This window comes from Falco peregrinus, chromosome 4 (assembly GCF_023634155.1).
Source record: "Falco peregrinus isolate bFalPer1 chromosome 4, bFalPer1.pri, whole genome shotgun sequence".
Taxonomy (NCBI): domain Eukaryota; kingdom Metazoa; phylum Chordata; class Aves; order Falconiformes; family Falconidae; genus Falco; species Falco peregrinus.
In genome coordinates this window covers 103819942-103846378 of record NC_073724.1, presented here as the reverse complement: position 1 = coordinate 103846378, position 26437 = coordinate 103819942, and the positions used below count along the sequence as shown (strand labels likewise).

General features: G+C 38.4%; 1 protein-coding gene across 1 annotated transcript in view; it reads left to right on the top strand.

Moving 5' to 3' along the window:
• DDX10 (DEAD-box helicase 10) overlaps window positions 1-26437 on the top strand; it is a 192200-nt gene that overhangs the window by 97974 nt on the left and 67789 nt on the right. The window contains exons 14-15 of the mRNA XM_055802318.1: window positions 13068-13181; window positions 15418-15579. Of these exons, the coding sequence (XP_055658293.1) occupies window positions 13068-13181; window positions 15418-15579 (276 nt within the window). The remainder of the gene's footprint in view (window positions 1-13067; window positions 13182-15417; window positions 15580-26437) is intronic.

The window sequence follows — 26437 nt, the reverse complement described above, 5'->3', positions numbered from 1 at the left end:
TTATGTAAACTGCTATACAAATTTGACCTTTTGTTAATACTTGACTCCTGCAAAGAAAGGAGGTGTGGAGGCTTTCAGCTCAAAGGCAAGATGTTTCACAACTTACAGGAAGGTAGACAATTTTGGAGCCCTAAGACAAGTGATTGCCTAGTGCTCTGAGATTTAGTACCTGTTTCTATAGGTAGCTATGCTTACAGTTATCAAACTTTTTTGTACAACTTGAAGTGGGCATACTTTTAGGCAGGGATTTTGCCCAGGGCATTTCTGTAGTGGAACAAAAGCAAAACCCTAGCAGTCTGATTCAGTCCTGTTGGCTGTGCCGATTCAAACAGATGTTGGACCTCCCAGTACTTTTCTCATCATGATTTACTAGATTTGGAGAGCAGTGTTGCTCTGTGTGCTTTGCATACTTGTGATGGCAGTGGCACCAGGCACATGTGCATGTTTTTCCTATACAGGAATCCAGAGAGTACATGTACTTTTCCGGATGTGTATTGATATGTGAGATTCTCATTGTGTACCTTAAAATCATAGAATCATAGAATGGTTTGGGTTGGAAGGGACCTTAATGATCATGACCATGGGCAGGGACACCTCCCACTAGACCAGGTTGCTCCAAGCCCCATCCAGCCTGGCCTTGAGCACTGCCAGGGATGGGGCAGCCACAGCTTCTCTGGGCAACCCATTCCAGTGCCTCACCGCCCTCATGGTAGGGAATTTCTTCCTAATATCTAATCTAAATCTACCCTCTTTCAGTTTAAAGCCATTCCCCCATGTCGTATTGCTACAAGCCCTACTAAAAAGTCTGTCCCCGTCTGTCTTATAAGTCCCCATTTAAGTATTGAAAGGCTGTTGCAAGGTCTCCCCGGAGCCTTCTCTTCTGCAGGCCAAGTGACCCCAACTCTGAGCCTGTCTTCACAGGAGAGGTGCTCCAGCCCTTGGATCATCTTCATGACCCTTCTCTGGACTCACTCCGACAGGTCCAAGTCCTTCTTGTGCTGGGGACCCCCAAGCTGGATGAGTACTCCAGGTGGAGTCTCACTAGAGCAGAGTAGAGGGGCACAATCCCCTCCCTTGACCTGCTGGTCATGCTTCTTTTGATGCAGCCCAAGATACAGTTGGATTTCTGGGCTGCAAGTGTACATTGCCTGGTCATGTTGAGCTTGTTGTCAACCAGCACCCCCAAATCTTCAGGGCTGCTCTCAATTCTGATTTAAGAGTAAATTTTGCTGCTTTTCTTGCTTAGATTCTCAAGTCTATTTAAGCTGCATTTTCGTCTTGCAGCATGGCTGAGATGCTGGCTGACTGTTACTGAAGGGCTGCGTATCCCTGCATCGCTGGCTCTGCTCCCTTCCACAAGCTTGCAGGAGTGCTTGTCTGACTCTGGGAGCAAAGACAGCAGAATACGATTTGCAGCTGTCTTTAATGGTAGCTTTCTGCCAATTTTAAATCCTTGAAGCAGCTTTTCTCAGGATTAGGAAAGGACCTGTGCTAGTAAAGGGCAGCGATGAGAGGGGCTGAAAGAGAAGCAGCACGCAGGAACTGCAATACCACTTCTGGCAGTGTTTGTAGTCTGTACTGAATGCATGGAGAAAGGAGTCAAAATATTCAACCTTTTTTTAGAGAAGGAAAATAATAGGTATAAAATATATAATTTTTTTATGTTTGTTGTTATTATTGTGGCTTCTCCATCAGCCTTTAGTTGTTAGGAAATTATATCTTTCCAGATTATCCATGACTGATATTTGGTAGGAAGAAACTGGCTGCGTTCTTCTTGGGTCTCTTGCTGGATGTGAACAACTCATTCATTTTATCCCCCATTTTTTTCCCCTCCTTCAGTATTTACCTCGTGTTTGCTGTGCTGCTGCCTTCGCTGCAGTTCATCTTCCATGCCAAGCTGTTCATTTGCTCTGTGACATTGTGGGGGGCCCTGATATGGTTCTGAGGTGGGCTGTGCACTCCCCATTTGGGAGCTAAATTCAAATAAGCCTCATCTTGAAGCTAAACCCTCACAGACTGCCAGCTGTTATTACCTCTTCTCTCTTCAGTGGCCTCAGTAGTTCCATGCCCAGATTAATGCTTTTACTTTTGTCAGCTCTTGTGCATTGAGAGAAATGCATTTAGAGGCCTCTAAAGGAGGAGTATGTGCCATCTATGTCAATCTACAGATGAAATAAAACTCTTTAAAAAGTAATGATGGTTATTGCAGTAATTTACTGTTGAAAAACTTATACTGCCTAAATGAATAAAAACCAGTTCTGGGTATTTAAAAAAATACATGCAGTCTTTACTATTTGTGATCATAACCTGTGAAGGATATCGTCCTGGTGTGGTAACTAAATGGGCATAATTTTTGGCTTTAGTATGTGCAAAACGGAGAAGAGAGAGAGCTGAGGTAAATATATATATCTTTGCAAAGGAACTTTGGCAGATAAGGGTGATGTAGTGAACAAGATGTTTTAAGAAGCTTCAGCTGTGCTATGTACCTGGGGCCACGTGTGGTAGCTTTTGAGGGAGAAAGGGAACGTCCCTCTGCTTGCAGATGGTAAAATATATTCACCCTTAAAGAAAAACATTATGAATATGTGGTTGTCTTATCTCACCTTTTGACCTAAGATTCCCCTGCAGAATATTTTGAAGCTATAATTTTAATGATGTTATGGCATTTATGTAAGCCTTGGGTGCCTCAATGATTATGCAGAAAAGTTTTTTGTGGTTTTTTTTTTGTGTATGGGTGTGTTTGGTTTGTTTTTGTTTTTTTTAGGGTAACTGTGTTTTAACTACTAGAACATACAGTCACATTAAAAAAAAGGATCTTTATTCCTCAACTAAAAAGGCCCCAAATTTTCAGTTCATTAAATGTCAGCTCAAGCATTGCCTTCTTGCTGTATCATTCAATAATTACATTTCTCAGAATATCTCAATTTAACTGTCTCGTACTAAGATATTAAGTGCAATCTGGGAGAGAAGGGGCAATTCTGGTTCTTCTGGAGACTGAAAAATTACAAGTTCCAGAATGTAGTATGTTCTCAGCGCACCTGAGAGGCTTAAGGGTTCTTTTCATCCAAAAGAAGGCAGACTTCCCTTCCTCTTCCCTTCCTACCTGTCTCCCCTCAACCCCGTTTTTGAGTGTGGGCCTTGGTTCATGTCAACTATTAGTGGAGGATGGATAGGCAGGATCTTTCACCTGCTAGAAAGTGAGAAAAGAACTCGACTTTGTCATTGTTGGAGATCTGTAATAGAACAAGAGGTACAACTCGGGTGCAGGTTTTCTAGCTCCTAGACTCCACATTAATGTGTTAGAGGTTTGGGTTGGTTTTGTTGGTTGATTGTCTTGTTGTGTTTGTTTCAATCCATTTTTTTTTTCCCAGTTGACAGACAAATGATGGCTACATTTGAAGTAATTTGGTTCAATATCAAAGACATGTCCATGCTCTTACTTATAATTAGCCATGTTTTGCTGGAAATAAAATCTTCGTGATGGCCTTTTGCTCACAAAAATGGAAGCTCTGGAATGAGAAGGATGAGATAGCAGTCAACAAAATCACGTTTATTGCTTGTTAATTGACGTTGTATGAGGAACACTCATTCATATACTAAGAAGTAATCCTCAGTTTAGGATGACTGCAAGCAGTTCATGTCCTTCTTCTGGCTGTAGAAGTGCTGGAGAATTTGGTGGTTGCTGTGTTTTTCTGTTGGATTTTCCCAGAGGAAGGTTGTGTTGTAATGATGCATTACCTTGGAATGACAGGGAGGGGTGAAATGAAAACATGTTATGCCTTGATCCGGCACTGCAGTTGCTAGTGTTATTAGTCATTATTGTATACTTGTATATTTTGAGTCTGAGGCAGTCTTTGGGTTATTAGGATATCTTGGCTTGTACATGTTCCTTTGAAATCTATTTTTCTGCTAATCTGAACCCCAAGAATAAACAAAAGCTATGTTAATATGTTTGGCTTTGAATTACAGCCTTCTGGAATGTCTTTATCTTCATTTAGTCAGGCATACTCAATTATAACTTAATTTACATTTTTGCCTAGAAATATGTGAAGTAGTTTACTATTCTGTGTTACACCTTTCTTTTAAATAAACTGCATGAGAAGGTCATGGTCTTCTGTCACTAAAGGCCTAATGCTTTAGAAAGGGATGTCGTTGCTGCTTGTGCTCACAGGTAGTGGATATTTTTCAGTGTAATGCAATAGCTGTACTGAAAAGTTCTGTGGTCCAGTGCATTAAGTAGAGACATCTTTCAGAGTGAGATACTGTCTGATTACTGTAACTCACAAGTATCTTAAACAAAGTGGTTTTGTTGATATTAGATCTTACAATGATACACTAGTTTTTTTTCCCCTTACTACTTAAATAATAATCTTAAAGATTTGAAAATGAGGTGCAGTGATTTTTGCAGGTCAGCTACAAAACCTGATGGTTGTCATATGCAGATACTGGAGTTGTGTGTAAATTACAGAATTTATAGTGCTCAAATCAAATGTTTGTTTTGTGGGCTGGGAAGCTTCCCTAGTGCATTCTTTAAAATCTTCCTGTTCTGTGGAGGAGTCAGAGATATATATAGAAGACAAGAAAGAAAGAAAGAAAAAAGAAAAAAAAAAAAAACCAAACCACCAAAACCGTAAGCAAGCAGAGGGAGAGGAAAAGATAGGGAGGAAAAAACCATGACAAACTGATTGTGCAGTGCTGCTCATTCATGGTTCCTTCTGGTATCATGGGTTTTTATATCAGGATAAAATATAAACCTTCTTTCTTTTCGATATATAAAATGAAAGCAGTGAAAATTTTTGTCAGGGATGGAAGGATATAAATGTAATTTTTAAAAATTTTCAGGATTGGATTTAGATTTGTAGATGATAAATGCTGCTGTGAGGATATGGGAATTGTATTTCAGGAGCAGGCGTTGGTACCCAGACATTTCTAAATTACCTGTAAAGAAACAAAAGGAAACAGTTAAAGCAGCAGTAAACCTTTTAACATGAATGGGGGGTAGAGAAATGTGTGAAATAAAAAAAATCTTCTCTCATCTAGATTCATAGCTGGAAGTGCAGCTCTACTGATGTAAGGAACCCCTGCAAAGAGAGTTTGTGTTGAAAATGCTGGTGTCTTTGCTATTGTTTAGATGGTTATGGTTTTTAGGTTGTAATTCACAGAATAAGTACAGTAATTTAATCTAAATTTTGCTATATAATCTTTTTTTTATCTTTGCTTTTTTTACTGACTTGCTAGGAAGAGAATGTTCAGCCTCTGTCTCTGTTTACCCTTTGCCAAAACTCCAAATTTTAAGTCTTGATAGCAGCTTCTGGAAAGAACAGTCAGGTATCACATGGAGTATACATTCATTCATAGAAAAAAGCATAATAATTCAGTAGAAAATTAATTTAGTTGTTTACAGTGCTTTAGAAATATTCTAGAGAAATACTGCTATGTGGTTTCAAAAATGGGGGTTAGATTTATCACTTGAACCATTTAATAAAGATTTCTGTCTTTAAGCTTGTTTTTTGTCTATGGCTGGGGAGAAATACTGGGCATTGAGCCATTTACCGGTGACTCTTTCTCCTTTTTTCTGCTATCGTAGTCTATATACAGATAAAAATGATCTTCTAAATCAATGCCTTTCTCTAAATAAAAGGAATTTTAGCAAATACCTGTCTAAACATAGAACCAAGCTCATCATGTAAATATATTGCAGAAGAATCCAGTTGTTTTCACAAGTTGTAAGTTGGTAGTTTTTTTAATCCTCACTCTTGCATTTTGTGTTAAATTCTGAGATTTTAATTTTTAGTTCTTTTCAATTTTTGTGGCTTAATTGGTTTTCTAGAAGATAAATGTTTACTGAGACATCCTCTCCAACCAAACACTTGCACCCAAACACAAAACTCTAATGAAATTCAGATTCAGATGTGATCTTCTGTCCTAATGGTAATCAAAACCAAAGGCAAACATCATCTAAGTGCGTGGTTGCCATAGTACAGTTCTGTCTTTGCTATGGTTTCTTCTATTTGTTGCTGTTTCTTTGAATTGAAGGGCAATTTAAACGGGAATGATAGCGTGGTGAGCTGCTGGTCTTGTGGTCTTGGTCCATAATGTGGTTAACAATATTGAACAGTGGTTATTAGAAGCTTTTCTTATTTCCTCTAGTTTTTGTTTTTCCTCTCCTGTTGCTGTGATTTGTGAAAGGATTCTTATCTATGCTATTCTGCATGCTGAGTGCTGTTTTTCTTTTGAATACCAACCTGGATTTATCCTTATCTTCACAACTGCTACTGTAAAAGCCATGTTCAGTTCCCTCTGTAGGTTGTTCTACCCTAGAAAATGCTCTCTCTCAAAGTCAACGTTCTTTCAGTATGTTTAAAAAGTAAATAATGCATAGATGTAGCAAGTGATTCAGCTGTCCAGAATTTCCCTGGCTAAACTGTAATACTGTGTAAGGAGTTGCGAGCCACCAGTTTTGACTTTGTTCTTTCTCAGTATCTTCATTGAAACCTTGCATGACACTAGTTAAAAAAAAGCAAAATAACACAAACACCCACACACTGAAGAAAAAACGCCACAAAACAAGAACCCCATCAATCTACCCTTTTAATTTAAGCCATCACTTCAAAAATTCAAGATCATGTTGATCTTGATACTTAACTGATGTGTTTTAAAAGTTCATAGAGAAGCAAATAGAACAACATGTAGGGAATGCTGGTTTTGTCTTTTGAGTACCAACCTGCCTGTTTCCATATCTTCATAATTGTTATGGTAAAAGCTGTACTCAGTGATGTATATAGGTACTGTGCAAGTTGGTTGGATAGCGTTGGTGAATTTAAGCTTCCTAGTTTTTAACACTTAATCAAAAAAGAAAAAGAATACTTAAACAAAACAAAATCAGCTTCACTTGTATTACATTAAAAATACATTAAATACCCCAACACACAACACGCCCAACAAAAGAAGCTTGTTTTCCTAGGAAAGGTTGTGGGAGTTGTGTTGTGGAAATGGAGGGATGGTTTGAAGAACTTTGCACTGCTGTTTCTCAGTTGCTTTGGCTTGTGCTGGTGTTCCTGATCGCACAAAGGGCCTTGGGTTGTGAGCAGACAGCAGAAATCAGGAAGGACTGAAATAGCTGTCATTACAGAGAGGTGGGCTGGAAATGAAAAGAGACCACCTAGCTACCACAGATCATGAGGGAAAGCAGCATCCATACATCTCCTAGTGGTTATGCCGCTTCCTAGGATTTCTTCTTCTCCTCCGGTCTTTCATACTCAATGGTAAGACAGATGGCTGGTTGAGTCTAATTGTATTACCAAGAGGAAGCTGTTGGTGTTTAGAATTTTGTAGGTGCTTGAAGTAATATGCACTGGACTTTTAAACTAAGTATCGTTATTTTGCTTCTCTTGATGTTTTCCTTCTTAGGTTTTATAGTTCTGTACAGGATGCAAAGTTTGTATCTCACTGCTGCTTCTGTGGGTAGGTGTTTGTCAGGAGGAGTGAAAGTTTCTCTCTCCTCTAACCTTATCTCTGTTGTAGGTAATCAAAGCCTCATAGGCTGAATTTGGGAGGTTTATGGAGTTGGGAGCTAATGCTGTATGGTTAAGCTGCTTTAGACTTGTGGTTGGAGGGTACTCAATCTTCTGAAAGTTTCTTAGTGCCTGCCAGATGCAAACCATGTTTGTGGGCTCTCCACAGCGTGGGGATAAAGATGGCCTTTTTCTTTGTCTTTGAAGTTTGGTAGCTTCAATCTGGCCTGTGTCTTATTTTGTGGGGAATGACTTCTGAGTCTACGCTCAGTAGCTTGCCAGGGGGTTTGACATACATGGTGATAATACAAAAATAATTTCACCATACATGGTGAAAATACAAAAAATTATACTTGCTCCTGTTGTGGGCACTTTCTTGAAGAAATACAAAATCAGTGTGTGAAGTTGAGTACTGCATCGGTTCTTTTTTCTCAGAGGTGGTTACTGTTCAGTTCTGGGTAAGTAATGTAATGATGTTGGGAGAGACTGAAAAATATTTCCAGGTACAGCACCATTCTTCCTAAGAATTGTAAAGGATAAGCAGGGGGGAGGAAAAAAGCCCACTAAAGCCCTAGAAAAGCAGTAATGCCTGTAATAGCTACCAGGACTGGAAAATGGTTTATAACATGTTTTTCTACTAATGTTTTACTCAGCCACAATAAGGTACTCCTGTCTTCAGGCGCCTTCTCTAGTCAATATTCTGTGCTTGCTTTCACAGGTTTGTTGAGTTGAAATTAACAAGGAAATTATAGCTAGAAACAAAGAAACTTTACATTTGATGATTTGTAACAGTCCAAAGGTCAAAGCAAGTGTGTTTGGGTAACAGATGCTAAGTGCTTTGATCCTGAGTTACAGAGGATTACATACTCAGTCTAAACTATTGACTTCAAAAATTGTATTAATAATAAAAAATATTCCATGTTAGAATAGCAAAATTTACTGACATTTGTTTCTGATGCCCTGTCTTTTATGAAAAAAAAATATTGAAAAATAGTAAATCTTATGTCTTAAACTTGTCTTAATTTAGAAAGTATCTTAAGATACTTTAATTAAGATACTTAATTTAGTATCTTAATTTAGAAAGGCTTTGTCATAGATCCAGCAAAGAATATCAGACCTTTTAAGCCAGAAAACAAAACCCTCTCCTTTTTGAGAAAAACAGAAAAAAACTTGCAGATTAGCTGTATCGTTTCTGATCCTGTATCAAAATGTTTGAATTTTCTGTGCTTTTAAGAGCTAGTCTTTATTCTAACTCATTAAACAACCCAGCAAGCCATCTGGCATGTGCAAAAGGAATAAGAAATTTAGGCTTTTGATTAGTAACAATAGAACGTCCCCCAACCCTGCAGCTGAGCCCAAGTCTTATGAAATGTTTATAAACTAATGTGACTTAACTTCTAATGCTTGACTGGTATATACCATTTTAAAGAGGTTGATTATCACTCTGATCTTGTTTGATCAGTTTAACTATTGCCATATCTTTGTCGGCCGATTTTATAGGGCACAGAGCAAAATGTATGTGCTGGTGGGTAGCAGGCAGCCCCTCCTCACTGTCATGGAAGCGTATGAGCACCAGCTGATGCTTTAACTTGTGTTACCAACTTGAGTTCAACTGCAGAATCCCTTCGGTATCTAACAGCAACATGGAAACCTGAGCCCAGATCATGCATGCCCACTTCGGTTCAGTCAATGGCTTATTTGATGGTATAATTCAGCTGTAGAAATGGATCTACTGAGGTAGGTGTTAGTTGAACAGGTTTTGATACACAACGTTTTCTGAGTGAGCCAGTTGGTGTGGGGAGCTGCTACGCCCCCTCAGCTCACTGTAAAGTGCCCAGGCTGGTGGCTTGCTCTGGTACCAGGGCAAGGACAGGTGTGTCAGCAGAAACCCTCCGTCCTCTCTTGTCTGCTGGTGTGACAGTGCTTCTGCCTGCAAAGCCTGTGACCCCAGATTTCAGCTGTTAGCTGAGCAGTTAAGAGAGGAGTCGGTGCTCCTGCCACAGCTGCATTTGCAGCAGTTGAGGTTAACAGATGGAGATGATCTTCTGGCAGCCTCCAGCAGCTGGTGGTGTCTGCTGATATGGTGAACTCATTGTGAAGAACAGATGAAGCTACAAGAATGTGGGTTAAATGCCGACCTGCTGCTTGTAAATTGTTAGGTATCTTCTAGTACAAAAGGTGAAAATGGGGAATGAGAAAGCATAATGGCTTGAAAGTGCAGGGAACTGAGAGGTTGGCACTGAAGATTAGGAAAGCCTGAGGTCTGCTATGCATTGGTATTATGCTTCTTACAATGGATGAATCAGAGTCCTGCTTGGTGAGGACTTGATGCTTCAATGTAGCCATTCAGATGTGGGGTGGAAGCAAAGACAGGTGGTGGCATTAGGTATTTGGGTGAGGGGGTCACAGGGATAGCGTGGATGGGGGAGGATGCCGGGAGCTGTGGTGGATGTAAACGACCCATCCTGCACCAAGTCTGCAGCCAGTTGGAGGAACACTCAGCTCAGATATGTTCAAGATAGAGTGGCAGCTGCTGGGACAGGGAATATGGGGAGAGGCTTTGAGACTTGGGGGGCAGATGTTCTGAAAGATGATACTGGAGTCATATGGAGGGAGAGGCTTAGGTGGCAGAAGAGAGACTTTAGGACTACATAAGGACTCCAGAACAGTGTGAGAGGAGGTCCCTGGGAGAGGACCAAAGTTGCATTTATGGGACCCCAGAAATACATACACCCCATGGCTGACCTGCCTGACTCTTCTCCTGGACCATGTAGCCTCTCCCTTGGGACAGGGAGGTGTCAGAAACCACTGTACTAGCTAATCCAACTTCCTTCCTGGGCTACTTCTGCTGAAAAGTGAAGTCATGTAGTTTGTAAAATTGTGCCTACATCTGTGATGAAAATGTTTTGCTATCTGAGCCTGTTTGGTCTTGAACTGTTGACGGTCGGTCAGGAGACGGTGTCTGAAACTGAGGGAGCCTTGACAGCCATCCTCATTGAAGCATTTTCAATTTAGAAAGCAATGAGTGTCCTAATAAAAAAAACAGTTTAATTATCTATGGGGTGTTTAGAGTTTTATGCTAATACTCTCTCCTGTATGTTTTTTAAAATTCTGATCTCTTACCTTTTCTTAATGCTGCATATTGTAAATCTGCCAAATTCACACGCTGATTTTATCCTGTGCTTTTTAGGTATATAGTGGGGGAATTTAGCTTACCATTTGTTTCTTCCTCCTCTTGTTCTTGCTCTTTGTTTGGAAATTTTGTCCTATCCCATCTTTTTCCGTGATACTTTGCAGCATCAAAATATTTCTCAAAATCACACAGAGGAGGGCGGGGGGAAAAAGGTACAACTGGAAGTATTGACTGTGTATGCATGCAAAGACAGCCCATTGGATATTTGTGCTCTTAAAACACAAAACCTTTTTTAAACCAAGAAATGTAAACAGCTGAGGTTCACATTTAAATATAATTTTACAAAATATTGTACCAATTCGAAACTTTCAGTCACCTTTTTTTTTAATTAGCGTATTATACTAGTACCAATAATACTGGCAGAAATAAAAGATTATTTAAGAAGAAAACAAACAAACAAAAAAATCCCAACCAAAAAACCCAAAAGCAACTGGTGGAAGAAAACGCTGTGGTAGTGAGAAGTAGCATCGTACCACCTCGAAGTACTTCTCTTTAAATTGTTCATCTAGACAATTCCTGTTCTTTTCCAAGTAGTCCATATTTAAAGGTAAGGATTTTATGCTTACGCAGGCTCTCAATTTATGCTCGTAAGATAAGCGGCAGGAGTTAAGGAATAGTGCAGCTTTCTGAACTGTTGAAGGTGTGCCTTGGTAGTAGTAACTGCACAGTGCAACAAAAATCGTATGACAAGACTGAGGATGTAAGTGCTGCTACAGTTACTTTTTCTATAATAGATATGGTCATTACTTCATAAAACTGTGCTGTAGCTGTCATAAACCATTTTTCCTGTTAGGAAGACTGTAATTTTTCTCTTTTATAGTTCATATTTCTGTGCATTAGTGTGCTGACCATAATGACAGTGACTTTCTGAGTTAATTTCTTTTGCTTCCTTTTATAGTGGATTTGGTATAGAACATGAAACTGATTAAAAATGACCAAAATAAAAAAGTGAGAAAAGAAATTTAAGGTTTTATTTTTCTCTCCAGTTGCTTTGACCACTTCCTGGTATTTATCAGAAGTTTAGACAGTTCAGTGATTGTTTTTCAGGCACTTTTTCCTGAGTAGTGGAGGTTTGCAGTCTTTACCGGATGATAAATGAGTTGTGGGTCTTCTCCTGTGGAGTCTTCAGATCGTCCTACAGAATATCTGGTGCTATAAAATACCTTCTGCAATGACAGTTTCTGCTTGAAATGTCCTCTGTGTGGGTTGTGTCTTGTTAGATGCCTGAAACACATAGGGCCTTTGTTCCTGAAAGGAGGGCTCTCAGAAGAAGAGCTGGAGGTTGGGATCCTCCATGCTCTTTGGTTCCATGATGTTGCCACCAGATGGGTGGCTCTGTGAAACTTACATCTGTGTATCACATCTGTGGATGTGACAATTTATTGTCCATTGCATTTTACAGAAGTGATTGAAATGGTCCTCCCAGAGTTGCAAACTACCTCCAATTTGTGAAAAGACTCTGGATAAATGTTCCAATTGCTGTCAAAAATAGAAGTGACCTCTTCACCTCTTGTTCTAACAGCAAGATTGCAGCACAAAAAAATAAATGTAACTTCAGTATCAGTGTGGTTTTTGTATAGGGATACTGTTTTGCTGGTATTTGCTTTTTCTGGTCGCTGTTGCTTTCTCAGTGATAGCCAGGAAAGAACAACCTCAACCTGTTGAAAGTGTTGTTAATGTCTAGGTTTCAGAATCTCTACTGACTCATTTGTTGGTTTCCCTTGTGTCTTTACCACTTTGTTTCACTGCAACATTCTTCCTGTGATGCTAATAACTTTTGTGATTCTGAATGTTACTTAATGCTAAGTTTGCTTAACATCTAGCACTGATGTTCCGCACCCTGCTGGTACTGCAAGGGACAAGAGCTATGAAATAGGAAGGTTCTTGCATGGCCACTTGTGGCCTTCATTGACACAAAAATAACTCAAGCTGGTGTGCTGCAGTGCCTGGGGACGGTGTGATGACAAGTGAGATGAAAATGGTATCTGATCAGTTGTAGCTAATGGCTTTGGTCAGTTGTACTGGATTTCTTGTCTGATGAGGCTTGCTAAGAGTGTAAACTGGTGAATCTAGTGCCCTTACCCCAGAAAGGTTAGTGAGATTTGAATGAGTCGGGTGTCCTGCTGCCGACAGGATTTAAGTTATGCATAATTTTTATCAGAGTAAATGAGTTCCTTGTGATAAGGCCAGCTTAAAACACTTTTATGAAAAGGTCTGTTAGCTCATTTTTACTGAAAATTACTCTTACTCATGTGTTTTAGGAATTACATTTTAATACATCTAATTGCTTTCAAGAAAGTTTAAAGCATATACTCTGTGACTGGAAAAAATAATAAGAAATCTCATTTTATTTTATACAGAATACATCAAAATCAAAGATGAAGAAAAAAACAACTAAAACCCAAGAAGCCAAAAAAATCTTGAAGAAGAAATTTAGAGTCAATACAAAAGTAGTTTTTACTGAAGATGGAGAGGTAAGATCAATTCAAAATAACTGTATTTTGGTGGGAACTGAATTTGTAGTTTATATAAAGACAAAAATACTTCTACTTTATATCCATATAAAAAGGTAATGCTTCTCAAAAGTGTGTGGTTTTTGTTCTGGGTTTAAGTTTTGCAGAACTGCTCAGCTTCCATTTAGAATTCAGTTCCATTGGGAAAAAGAGGAATGCTGGGCACTCGCCTCTGTTCACCTTTGTATGTGTAAGATACAAAGGAGCTGTTAGTGGATGTACAGAACCGCACCTCTTTTCTGCCTGTTATCTTCAATTTCAGGTTGAATCAACAGCCTATTTTTTCCTTGCAGAAATGTAAAACAATTTTCCTGTAGCTATTTGCCAAAGCTGCCCCAAGTCTTGAGTTAATGTATGGGAGTTAAGTTCTTGGTTTTCTTCCCAGCATTCACTATTTCTAGATTAAAAGTTTTGTTAGGAAAGCTAAGGAAGTACCAATTTTTTGCTTACTGGTGGTGATGTAACAGTGCATTGAAATTTTCCAGTAATTTAATTGGATCTTTTAATAGCACCTGGAAAAATGGATTGATTTTGTATCAAAGGGAACTATTGTGGGTGCCAGTCACTCTAGGGTTTCATTGTGGCAATAACCTTACTAGCAAGTCTCCACACTGCATAAACCTTTGTGAAATTTGATTTCAAAGCTTCAGATGCGCTGTATGTTCTTCCATTTCCAGCATTAAGAAAAAAGCAGGTGGTTGTTTTTGGTTTTTTTGTTTTGTTTTTTTTACTTTAGATTCAGTTCAGCAAGACATATACTGAAAGAGAGGTCACCTTTACAAGTATATAATTTACTTTTGTGACCAAATAAAGCATTTTATATTGCAGATGAAGGGACTATAGGTGTATAATTACTGACATGAGACAAAATTTAAAAGGTTTTAGAGGTTATATCTTCTTTATAAATGATCTTTAAATATTTTATATTTAAATATATTTAAATATTTTAAAGATATTTTAAAGCAGTTGTCTCATCTTAAAATACATGCACAAATGTTTTATGAATCTACACAATGAAGCAAAAAGGGGTGAGAATGGAGAGAAAAAAAAGAAGCACAAAGATTGTAGTTAGAAAAGCAGCACAATAGAGAAGGGGTACCTTATTTAAGGAAACATAACATTTGCATTGATGTATGTTGTTCCTACCTTTTTTCTGAGCTGTGTAAAAGTGTGCTTCACAGTTTACTGTTCTGCTCCATGTGCTTCTCTTTGATAAAGTAAAACTCCTTTAAGAAATGTATCTTTCTAGGAAATACAAGTACGCAAACTCCATTTTACGAAAGGAAGTGGGAACAGTAGGTTGGGTTTATCAGTATTAAGGTGAAAAACACCCTGTGTGCATTAGGGAGTCCTAAACATGTTTGGTTTTGCATTATCTCAAAGACATGCTGTCATTTCTTTTTTTAAATTACTACTCTACCAATCCATAAGCAAGAACGATTTTGCAAAGGCTGTCCCCAGGTGATGACATACCACAAATTTAAGCTATTAAGATAGGTGGGGATTTTTTTTGGTGAGTATGTAGTCTTTGTCTTTCCTTTAGAGTTTCAGATATTTAAGGGAAGCTGGATGTGTTCAGCATGTCATCCACAAGTCAGACTCGAATCATCAAACATTTCCAATCCTGGTTTTATACAATAACAAATAAAACCCTCCACTGCTGTTCTCCTTGCTTCTCCCAAAACATGAACCTGCAGTTACGTTTTTTCCGTGCACTGTGTGATGAAAGCTTATCTCGGTTTTCTCTCAATTAATATGGTGGAATATTGAATGTTTACAAGAAAACGTACTGTTTAGATTTACTAGTGTTTTGTTCTCTTGTGTTGCATATATTCAGGAGAGTCATTTCTTGAAAGCAAATATGATTTTTCTCCCAAAATGATCAGCAGGATTATAAATTATTTGTTCTATTAGGCAAAGGGAGAAAAACAGGGGAAGATGCTCAAGTGAATCCATTAAACAGTAATATGGTGTAATGCAGATGTTATTTTCAAATATTCATTTTTGACTGAATGTGATGTTAAATAAACTTATCAGGGTTTGTATTGTGCAAAAGTTTTGTTTGTTTGTCACCTTTGCGAATGGCCTCTTCTGTTTAGTCTAGAAAAATGATGTATTGGAGTATTTAACACCTCAAAACTTTGATGTGGAATAAGTGATCCTAACCATTACTTTTCTTGTTGACTGTATAATTCAGTTAGTGCAGCAGTGGCCACCTGTGCAAAAATCCAGTTTGGCGAAAGCAGATGAGGAAGATGATTCCAGTGGCATCAACTTAGATAAAGTGAAAGAGATTCTGCGGGAAGAAGACAAATTTGACAAAGAAGAATACAGGAAGAAAGTAAAGGAAAAACATAGGGTAAGTTAATTTCAACCTCAGTTACTGAAGTGCAGAAATGGATACTGTGATACGAATTTCTCGGTGAGGAGAAGTACTTAAATAAGTATAGTACAAGTTCATTTAAATTTGTCGATTTTTTTCAAGACTATATTGCACACAGGGGGACTGTTCAGATGGAAATAGCTGGATAACACAAGCATTATGCAATACCAGTTGTTGGTGACAGTGATTTATTTACAACTTTAAACTCTGGTGGGCACTGTTTGTTTTTTTTCTTTTTAAGCAGTGTTCAGTGGAAGGGTTTGTTTCACAAAAAGGAAGTGCTTGACATATTTGCTCTAACAAATAATGAAGATGGTTAGGGGGAAGGGGAAGAGAAAGAATGTCTCTAAAATATCTTCAGACTACCACTTGCCTAACATTCAATGTTACATTTCAGGTAGGCAAAATTCATGTAATGAATTGTTGAGATAGGGTCATATAATTACATGGCTGTAATTTGAAAACGTCAGTATCTGCGGTCTGGCTTCTCTCTGGCATTTAAAAACTTTTAAGTTGCAGACTGTAAGTTCTGTGTTACTTGTCATGGACCAAAGTAGAGTTTTCTGACCTTGTCATGTACCAGTCATATGGAATACAGCTGGATGTCTTTGAGTTCAGGGATTGTTCTGTTAATTGTTGTGAGAAGGGTTTGGATTTCTCCAGAAAATGGATAAATGTTAAATCCCAGGACTTTGTGTTATTAAAGGCCTGCTTTATACTCAAAGCTTCTAATTTCCAAAGCATTAAAAAGTGTTGTTTTTTCGACCTGCTCTGCAAATGCTGACTTTATCCAGTTTGACTTTATCCGCTGATGGCTAACGATTAGTGCTATGTATTCCAGCATCTGTTAAGGTTTGTATTTAAACAAAATAATTTGGTGGGAATTTCTGAAAGCTTCAAGTTATGTTTAGGCATTGAAGTATTCCAGCTAAAGTCAAAGTGTACTTCACATGCCTAATTTGAAAGTCTGCTCCTGTAGTCCTGTTACGGTCATTTGACATCTACAAAAAAATCTCACCTCTTCTTTAGTGAAGTGTTGCATTTGAAAGCAGCTGCAAACAAATTGTTTCCTGCGCTATAGGTGAAATTTTACAGAAAGCAATGCTATCAAATTTCAAGGATGCAGCTTAATAGGGAAGGAGAGACCGACTTTCCAATCCATCTGCTGTTCACTAGCAGATTCATATACTTTGACTAACGCTTTTATATGTTTGACATCAGACTTCAGTGATTAAATACTTCATCAGCTGGTCTGTTAAGACAGCTTTATCATTACAATGCCAAGGAGAACAAATGACACTGATCTGGTATTTACCTGCATTAAAAAAAATTTCAACTGTGGAGATACTATGAAAAGAGAATGTGTCTTTTCAAAAGTGAGGCAGGCAAAATGAACAGGACTGACCACATCATCAATATCATGGGCATTTTTTGCAATTACGAAAAATGACAAGTTTCTTATAACCTAATTACTTCATGAGTGTTTTTCACGTTACACCTAATTATTATCCTTTATGAAATGAAATTAAAAAAAGAATGGTAGTATGTCAAAAAGAAGGAAATACATTTTTTAAAAAAAGTCTTCTGATTCAGGTACTGTGATATATGGGTCTAGTTTTTAGGGCTACCTTAGTGCATTCAGTTATTGCATGCACATTCAGATTCTGTATTTGTGGTTTAATAATTTGAGGTGAAAAATATTTCATATGGTAAATTCTCTGTACACAATGAAGTATTCAGTTTCCTGATCGTCATTTAAGTATTGAAATGGTCTTAGCAACAGTTTAGTACCCTAATATCCAAATCTAAAGGAGATGTAACTTAAAAGGGAAGAAGGGACAGGAAGGTGATAGGTGGGAGTTCAGGATTTACTTTGGTAGAACCTTGTTTGCCTCCCTGTTGTCTCGCTAACCTTGTGGTTAATGGTGATCCTCCATCCTCACTTCAGAAGGCATTCGAGTTTGAGATACCAGTTCATTTTACCTATTAATTAATACAAGCTACATAAGATAAGGCTGCCACGCGGATTGAATGGATTTCTGTTACTCTACCTTATTACTAAGTCACCTTTTATGTCTGTGATTCTTGACAGTCAGATGTTGCTGCTTAGGAAAAAGCTGTAATAGTAATAGTTAGGCAAGTATGTCAAGTCCTGCTCTTTTGTCACATCCAAGCAGAGACAAGAACCACCTCCTTTCTCTTGGGTCATGTGAAGCTCGTCTAGTGATCAGAAGATCTACTTATCCAGTGACCCATGAAGAAGCTACATTGTTAGTATTGTATGGCAATATGATTCAGGCTTTTTTTTAGCAGAAAATGTGTAATTAGTTAAATTCACACTACATGGAGAAGTTCTATGGCATAATTTAGGTAAGTGTTATAGATAAATATTATTTTAGCCATTTCAGCCATTGGTTTCTCACTAATATTTTTTGGGGAATTTATCGCATTGTCAGTGGTGCAAGTCATTGGTCCTTTGTTCATGAAAGAATGCTAGGGAAAAATTTGAACTGCTTCACAGTAAAAAGGAATCATGTGGTTACTTTCACAGTGGTTATTTAATAATTCTCCCACTTCATAAATTTTCCCTTCCCAAAAGATAATGTAATTGCTTAGTAGCAGATACTTAGTTGAGATTTAATATTTGGCTGGCATCTCAGTGATGTGAAGGAAGAACAACTACTCAAGTGTATGTATCGTGACTGTACTGCAGAAGCCTCATCAGGTCCCTGATCCTTACCTGAATTTGCTATTAAAAGTTTGATTGTGTATGTGAGCCTGATGGACTAATGGTGTAAGTTATTTCCTAGCCTCTCTTGGAGGGAGAGGATGAAACCTGAAAGAGATTCAAGTGTGTTAACAACAAAGGATATGAAAGCAACAAAAAGTCTAGGAGACTTTCTTTTATTATTTTTGTGACTTGAGATTTTGTGTAAGTACAGCTGTCTTAGTGCTACTTCATGTCAGTTAGAGAGGAGCTTTTGAAAGGCACATACTTTCATCCCACCTTACACGTCTCCTCACTGGCATTCAGCAGTCCCTTCTATACGAAGTCTGAAATCCATCACTTGTGAATGTCATTGCTTTTTTTTAAAATCCTCCATACTTCACTAGCAGCCAAAATACATCATGCCGTAGCATGAACTCTGTCATCTGACCTTACCTTTCTGCAGTAATGCTAATGATTTCATTCCCATCTTTAATTTCCTTCCCGCAAGCGGGCTACTGTAGATCTTTGTCCATTTGACACCTTTTCTAACAGCAGATGTGACATCTGTTTTTTCATTTTCCATCTTGATTACTGAACTCTCCTGCAGCTCTCTCCATGCTAGCTTTTTGAAAAGGCCATGGCTAATTTTTTCCTATCTGCTTTTGCTTCAGATTTGTTCAAGATCTTTGCTTAACTTTTTCATCGATTTAACTTTCATCTGTTCCTTGACTTCCAGCAAGTTTCAAATGTCTGTATCTTGATTCATATTTCCTCCTCTTAATTCTTTTTTTTACTGCTGCAGCTGATGCTTGGTGTAGTTTCTTGGTTTGTATGTTTGGCAGTTTTATTTTTTCTTTAAATCAATTTTTGAAACATGCTAAATTTATTGAAGTTACTATATAGGTAGATTAGAAGACCACTGGAGACAGATGTGTTTTCATTCTGTATAAACCAAATGTAGCAGCCAGCTACTTGGTTATGAACATCAGTAATCAAAAAGTCCTCTGAAGCTGAATGTATGCTAACACCCGGAGCCTCTATATTGCCTTTAAAGTGGTGACTTAGAATAACAAAATAATTTACAGGGTGCTATGGAAGCATGTGTTGTTTCATCCGGTTTTCTGTATCTTGCACGTGGGTTCAGATTTCAATTTAGATTTTTAGTGGATGTAGAAAAAGCAGTGTTTTCATAAAGTTGTCATTTTATAGGTCATCTTCATTGAGAATCCCTCTTTTATGGTTTCTTCAATATAATATTGAACATTAAAGATCTTGGGGGGAAAAAACCAACTTCTTAAAATCAAAATTTGCACAAAATAGCTTTTTTTTTTTTAGGTGAATATGGACTGTAAACTTAATCTGAACTTTCCTTGCAAAACCATTTCTGATGGAAAGCAAAAGTATTCAGAAGGTATCCACAGGCTATTACTTTTAAATCCATTTGTGACTATCATTTATGTGAGCACAGTTTTCAGTATGATCAGAAAAATGTTTTGCTGCATTCACAAAATGCTTGGATTAGATGAGATGTGTGTTGCAGTGCCTTAAGGCTTGTCGAAACTTGCAAAGCATCTACACCCTAATTAGGTTTCCTTCATGAGCCTCATATTTTGTTATCCTCTCCTTCTTCTGCAAATGGTGAAAAACTGAAAATCCGATAGATAAAAATAAACCTGAGGTATAATTGTGATGTAATTAATGCTTATTGAAGTTTTGGAAGCAAAGTAAATTTTAGCAGTTAAGCACAAGGGAAAGGGCAGTAACACTGATCAAGATGATGTGAAAAGAATTCTGCATTAATGATACTTAATGACAGCTCAGCGAGAGCTATAGATTTGAGCTCTTTTGAAATGTGTAAAATTTTATAAACAACAGTAAAGGGAGAAGTGAATAAAGTATTCAGAACATGTTTTCACACTCCATTTTTCAAGTTTTCAACTGAAAATGCACTGTTGTTAGGAGGAAAATAGTGCAGAGAGGGATTCATCTTGCTTCTTAATAACCTCTCTTTCTGTGCACTAACCCAAGCTCAGAAAAATGCCCATAGGTGCTGAAGGAAAAATGAATAGGAGCCTTATTTCTTACCTCGCTTTCCAACAAGTAAGTTATACTGTGAACTTTGGATGATCAGTGTGAGAAGATGGTTAGAATTCTTTTATTTTCCAAAAAATTCTATTTTATTTTATTTGGAAAGTATTAGTAGCAAACAAGCTGAGGCTGTCTTCAGGGGCCTGATACTGCAAGATGCAGTTCTGTACCTCCCTGGAAGACGTGAAACAACTGTGGTCATAGAGGTATGACAGCAGTTAGACTTCAGGTCACAGGGGAGGAATCTTTCAGAAGATGTTGCACTGTAAGCATTGTATCATGTCTTGCGTTTTAAATGTAATATATGTTTTGGTTTTTTGAGACTCCTTGCGGAATCTTCTAGTGATGCTGCTGTTGCTGGGAGGAAACTGGAGATATTTTGTGGCCCTTGTGCTGCTGAAATGGTGCTGATTTGTACCACTTGAAGGTCAGAGTTATGTGGTGTCTTGGTTTTGCTCATGCTGTTCTTAAGTCATTAGAAAATACAGAACTATTTTAGAAACTATATTGAAACGAGTACCTCTGGTTTGTCTCCTGTTCCTAAACATGTTTGTTAATGGGACAGTGGGTAGTTTTAATGAGAAGGATACACCCTGATACTTTACCCTTTGCATATTTGCTCTCCCAAATATTATTACTTTAATTAACTCTTTCCAAGGCTAAAAGAAGAAATTCTTCATACCAGACTTTATGGAAAGACTTTTATAAAATAAATAGCTTGCAATTTCAGGAAGAGTATTCTTACCCCAGTGTAATAACTTTCTGATTAAAATTCATTCTTGAAAATGGAAGACTGCAGAGTGGTAAAAGAAGCCAAATCCCATGGATTTCAGCTCAGGAGGTTTCTTCTGCAGGTCTGTTAAGATGGAGGCTGCTGCTATTCCAGGTTACAGCCCCAGCCCTAGCAAGGCTGTGCATGTATTGCACAGATGTGCACACGCAATACACACATGGGTAGCCACAGAGACAAGAGCGGCAGAAAAGATAAACGCAGGCAGCACTCACATAAACATGAACAGCACAGGCAGCACAAGCTTATTCCTTCTTCTTGGCTGATCAGGGTTGACATTTGCTAGCAGAACTGTGAACACCCTCACTCCCTTGATTCACAAGCACGCTCACGTTGCTGATACTTCAGGCTCATGCTATTATTTAAGGTATCTCCAGTGTCCATACCCACACCACAGGGCCCTTACACAGTCACTGGCCTTGACCTTGGGTTTTTCTAGGTGCTGGTCTTTCCACACAGTCTCTCAGTGCCTTTCAAATATTCTGTAATAAGTTTGTTCTTTCCCATAAGACTGATAAACATATTGTTTCTCTTGTTCTTACCAGCTATGAAGGTCTGTGTGAACCTTCTCAAGGTTGTGCTTGTGTGATTCCTTTAATGTTCATCTATCAGTGACTCAGGGCTTCAGGTCTCTTGCTACTGTCTGCCTTACTGCTCATTAGGGTTAGTGTATTTGGTGTTCTGTCTACCACTTCTCCTTGTTTTATCTTTGTCTCAGTGTTAAGGTATCCTTACAAACCACATTATTACGTTCAAGGTATCCCTAGAGAGACCATCCAGGTAGATTTAAACACGGAGTTCATAGGAGTATTTTCTAGTATTTTTTGCATTAGTATTTATGCAATTAGATATTGGGGAGAGTAAGAGAGAGACTGTAACTAATTAACATACAGTTCTTTAGAATCTGGAAAGGATGCTTCCTCTAAGGAAGAAAACCAGAGTTGTAATAAAAGGGATGATATAACAGCCTCAGTACTAAGTGTAGAGCTGCTGTTTAAATGGCATGAATACTTCAGAGGGCATTTAGTAAAGAAGAAGTACTATACAGCTATACAGGATATCTAGCATGCTTGGAAAGAGTACTTGGAGAACTGCGGTCACCTTATGATGACTTGAAATCTGTATGAATTGAATTGATCCAATGAAAGATATAAGCTTTCATTGTTCATAAGCCTTATATCAAGTGCATATATCTTATAAGATATACGCACTTGATATAAGGACTTTGGAAAAAAAGAGATGTAAGTTTACTTATTGAGGAAGAATTCCTTTGCAGCCTGCAGTTGGCCAAGAGTTAGAAAGAAACTGTGAGTTTATTTTTAAAAGCAGCAATGCTGGTAACTTTTAACTAGTAGGAGAAGCGTGACCAAATCAGTTAAGGTGGTGGCTGATATTTAAAGTGGATTATTTTTCCTTTATATGTGTCATGCCACACTGCATTCCTTTGCGTTGACTTCCTGCTGTAATGCCTTTGTCTCTCCCTTACCTCTGGTCCCTGCCACACTCCTCACCCCGTGCCTTGGCTGAGCAGCCCCGTGGTGGGCACAGCCATGCCCAAACGGGACAGCTCTCGGGGGGATGCCCTGTGTCTTACCCCTGCCATTGGCAGCCCTGCTCCAGCTGCAGCTCTAGGCTCTGCCTAGCTCCCAGTCCTGCAGTTGCAAATGGTTTCTGTTGATGAGACAGAGTATGATTTAAACATGTTTTGTTTATGGCTTTCTAAAGTAATATTAGAAGAACTTGTAGCATATTGTAATACATCGTTGAATGCTGTGTACAACAGTTCCAAGATACAGGAAAGACCCCCCAGGGATTTACTTTATTTTGTCAAATTTTTACTAATGATTTAAAAAAATAAAATCCAATTAATGAAAAATAGATGCTGTACAGTACAAACCATTCAGTATGCTGGAAGATAAACGCACTCATGAAAAATAGTATTAGTAGTTTGAAATCAGTGAATACATTAATTCTGAAGAGAGATTGCATCGTATTTCAAAGGAAATAATCTGAAGGAAAAAAAATCTCAGTGTGGTATTATTCTCTTCATTAAGTAAAGCACTTGAATAGTCCTTCACTTTGAGGTGAAATTTGTCTGATTTTGATGTAATTGTACAGTTGGTTTAATGTGGTGCTGGGTGAGGATGATAAAATTCTCTCCTGTAAAGAGCGTGCTAGTGTAGGAGCTTGATATAAAGAGAAGGTTGCTGCTGAGAGGAGCGTTTAGCTGAATGGCCAAGAAGAAAAGTATTAGAGATGGAGAGATGTGTAAAGTCAGTCAAGAGAGTATTTGTTAAAATGCCTGTCTGAGCCCTTTCATAGCTGTAGTGTGCAGCCAATGCCACTGTTGAGTTCCAAGTGCAGAGCTATTAAGAGAAGGGGAAGGGACACTGACAGGTGGGTTGACGGGCATCCCTTTTCAGTCTTAGCAGCAGCACGTCTGGCCTCACTGTGCTGCTGGCAGAGGCAAGGGCTTGCTCGTTGTTCACTTTTCTTTCACTTCAGCAGCTGGATGGGCTTGAAGCTTGAAGTGCCCTTCAGTGCCCTTGGAGTGTTTTCTAAGAGTTTTCCAGCAAAACTGGAGTTCTTGGCCTTGTCTTGTTGATGTAAAAAATAAGAAAATGAAGTAACTGTGAGTAGGTTGTTTTTGTAGACCCTTGTCAGATGAATGCCAGGAAAATGCAGCTGTGTGTGGAGGCTGAAGTAGTGCAGGCTTAGCTTCAGCTAAGATGGAGCTTCCATGCCAGGCTGCTTGTCCTGCCAGAGGATGTAATGGCACAACTGCCCAGAGTGCTAACCTTTGCTTGTCACGGGTCTTTGAGGCATCCTGGCAGGTTCTGACTGGAGCTGCACCCTTCGCTTACTGAGGCAGGTGCAGATAGCTGCGGGGGTTTTCTGCCTTCACTCAGATCTGGTGTATGAGAGCTGGCTGTTTCCGTAAGAGTGGCTGCACAGACAGCTCAGGAGTCTGTGACCTGTCCAGATTATGAATTTCCATTCTTAAATGGTATCATTCCTTCAAAACTAAAAGCGGCCAGAATCAAAATCAGATCAAGTACATCTTCATCTGCCTTTTTCCTCTACTTTTCTCTAGAAAAATACTAATGTGTTTTGCAGCGTAACTCCCATTGACTTGGTCGTTAAGGTTTTAGGTCACAGCTGTGTTAGTTTTAAACACCATTAACTAACTTATTTCCCGATGTAATTCTCTTGTGTTTTCAGTTGAATTAGGGTTACCTTTACCTCTCTTTCTGTGTGTGTTTGTGTATGTGCATACAGGGTGGAATAGAAGGGTCTGTGAATTCATTTGAAAGAACCCCTTTGATTTCTGTAGGTTCAGAGTCTGGCTTAGATGCCATTTGCACACAAAAAAAGATGGTTACTGTACTGCCTCTCTATTTTAATTACTGTGATTTAATATCTCATTCTTACTGGGAGGCTATTTGTCAGAAACAAACTGCGTATACATGTCCTATCTTGTGTCCCTTTCCTCCTCAGTTGATGACATCCCAAATTGCTTTTGTGACAATATATGTATGTTAAACATACATATGTTTAAACCAGATGGCCTACTTACCAACTTTAAAAAAAAAATAAAAAATTCTATCCTTAAAATGTGTTCAGATGTTAAATGAGAATTTTCAGTTTTGTCCACTGGTTTTCTGCATTGGTTTCCTTCTAACAATGTCCTTCTAAGGGTCAGTTTATGCTAGCTCGTTTTCCTCTTTTAAATGAGAATGCCTTTTTTTCCAGCTGCCTCTTAAGACTTTTTCCAGTGCTTGTTTAATGTTTAAGGTTGTCACTGTGCTGTTTTTTACGTGCCTTTGATGCCACACTTTTCCTGTGTTGTCTTAAATAGGTCATACAAGACCTATGTGTTTCAGTTTCCCTACTTATAAAGTAAACATTAGCTCTAATATCAGCTCTACATATGAGGTTTACATCATTATGTTTATGCAGTTTGGTGCTTGAAGAGATTATTCAGTAGATTTTTAAAACCAAATGTTAAAGAGATTTAAAAAAACCTAAATAATAAAACAAACATAAAATAATCAGAAAGCTTTTGCTTTTTACCCTGAAGGTATTAAGATTTGTTTATTTAATAGTAAACAATTTTGTACTTAATTTCCTGTTGTAGTTTAACTGCAGCTGGCAACCAAGTACCACGCAGCTACTCGCTCGCTCTGACACCCCACCCCTCACCCCCCAAGTGGGGTGGGGAGGAGGGATGGGAAAAAGGTAAAACTTGTGGTTGAGATAAGAACAATTTAATAATTTTAATAAAATATTACAATAATAATTGTAATGAAAAGGGAAGAAAAAGAGAATAAAACCCAAGGGAAAAAAACACAATACAATGGCTCACCACCTACTGCTCAATGCCCAGTCAGTCCCCAAGCAGTGATCCGTGGCTCCTGGCCAGCTTCCCCCGGTTTATATACGGAGCTTGACATTCTGTGTATGGAATATTTCTTTGGCTAGTTTGGGTCACCTGCCCTGGCTGTGCTGCCTCCCAGCTTCTTGTGCACCTGCTCACTGGCAGAGCACGGGGAACTTGAAAAATTCTTGATTCAGAGTGAGTGCTGCTTAGCAGCAGCTAAAGCATCAGTGTGTTACCAACATTATTCTCATACTAATTCCAAAACACAGCACTATGCCAGCTACTAAGAAGAAAATTAACTTTATCCCATCTGAAACCAGTTGTTGTCTTTTTAAATAATACTCAAAGAAACACCAATAAGTTGATTCAATTTTATCTTTTCAGTAGGGAATGTTGGTTTGTTTCGGTGGTTGGAGCATTGCTTGCATGTAGATGACTTGCTAATCTCTGTAACAAGACAAATATTAAACTACATAGCAATATAAAATGTATGTAAAATAAATAGTTCTCACTTTTCTTCCTTCCACCTGTGCAGAGCACAACTGCTATGGAAGAGGTCACAGTTTCATTCTGTGTTGGCTCGTGTGTGCTGGCTGTGTAGCTAGATAGTATGCTTTATGGGCTGGTGCCTTATTTATTAGAGCTGGATTTTCAGATACCAAGTTGCTTGCAAGCAGAGCAGATAATAATAATAAAAAAATATTTTTCATGTAAGCAGGACAGACTTGGCCTGAAATCTGAGAGAAGACAAATGTGGGATGCTGCAGTCACTTTACAGAGCATATATGTACTTCAAAATTTGGGAGGAAATCAGCTCTTGAATATGGCGATGCCAGTATGTGAGAAATGCTATGAACTTTTGAAC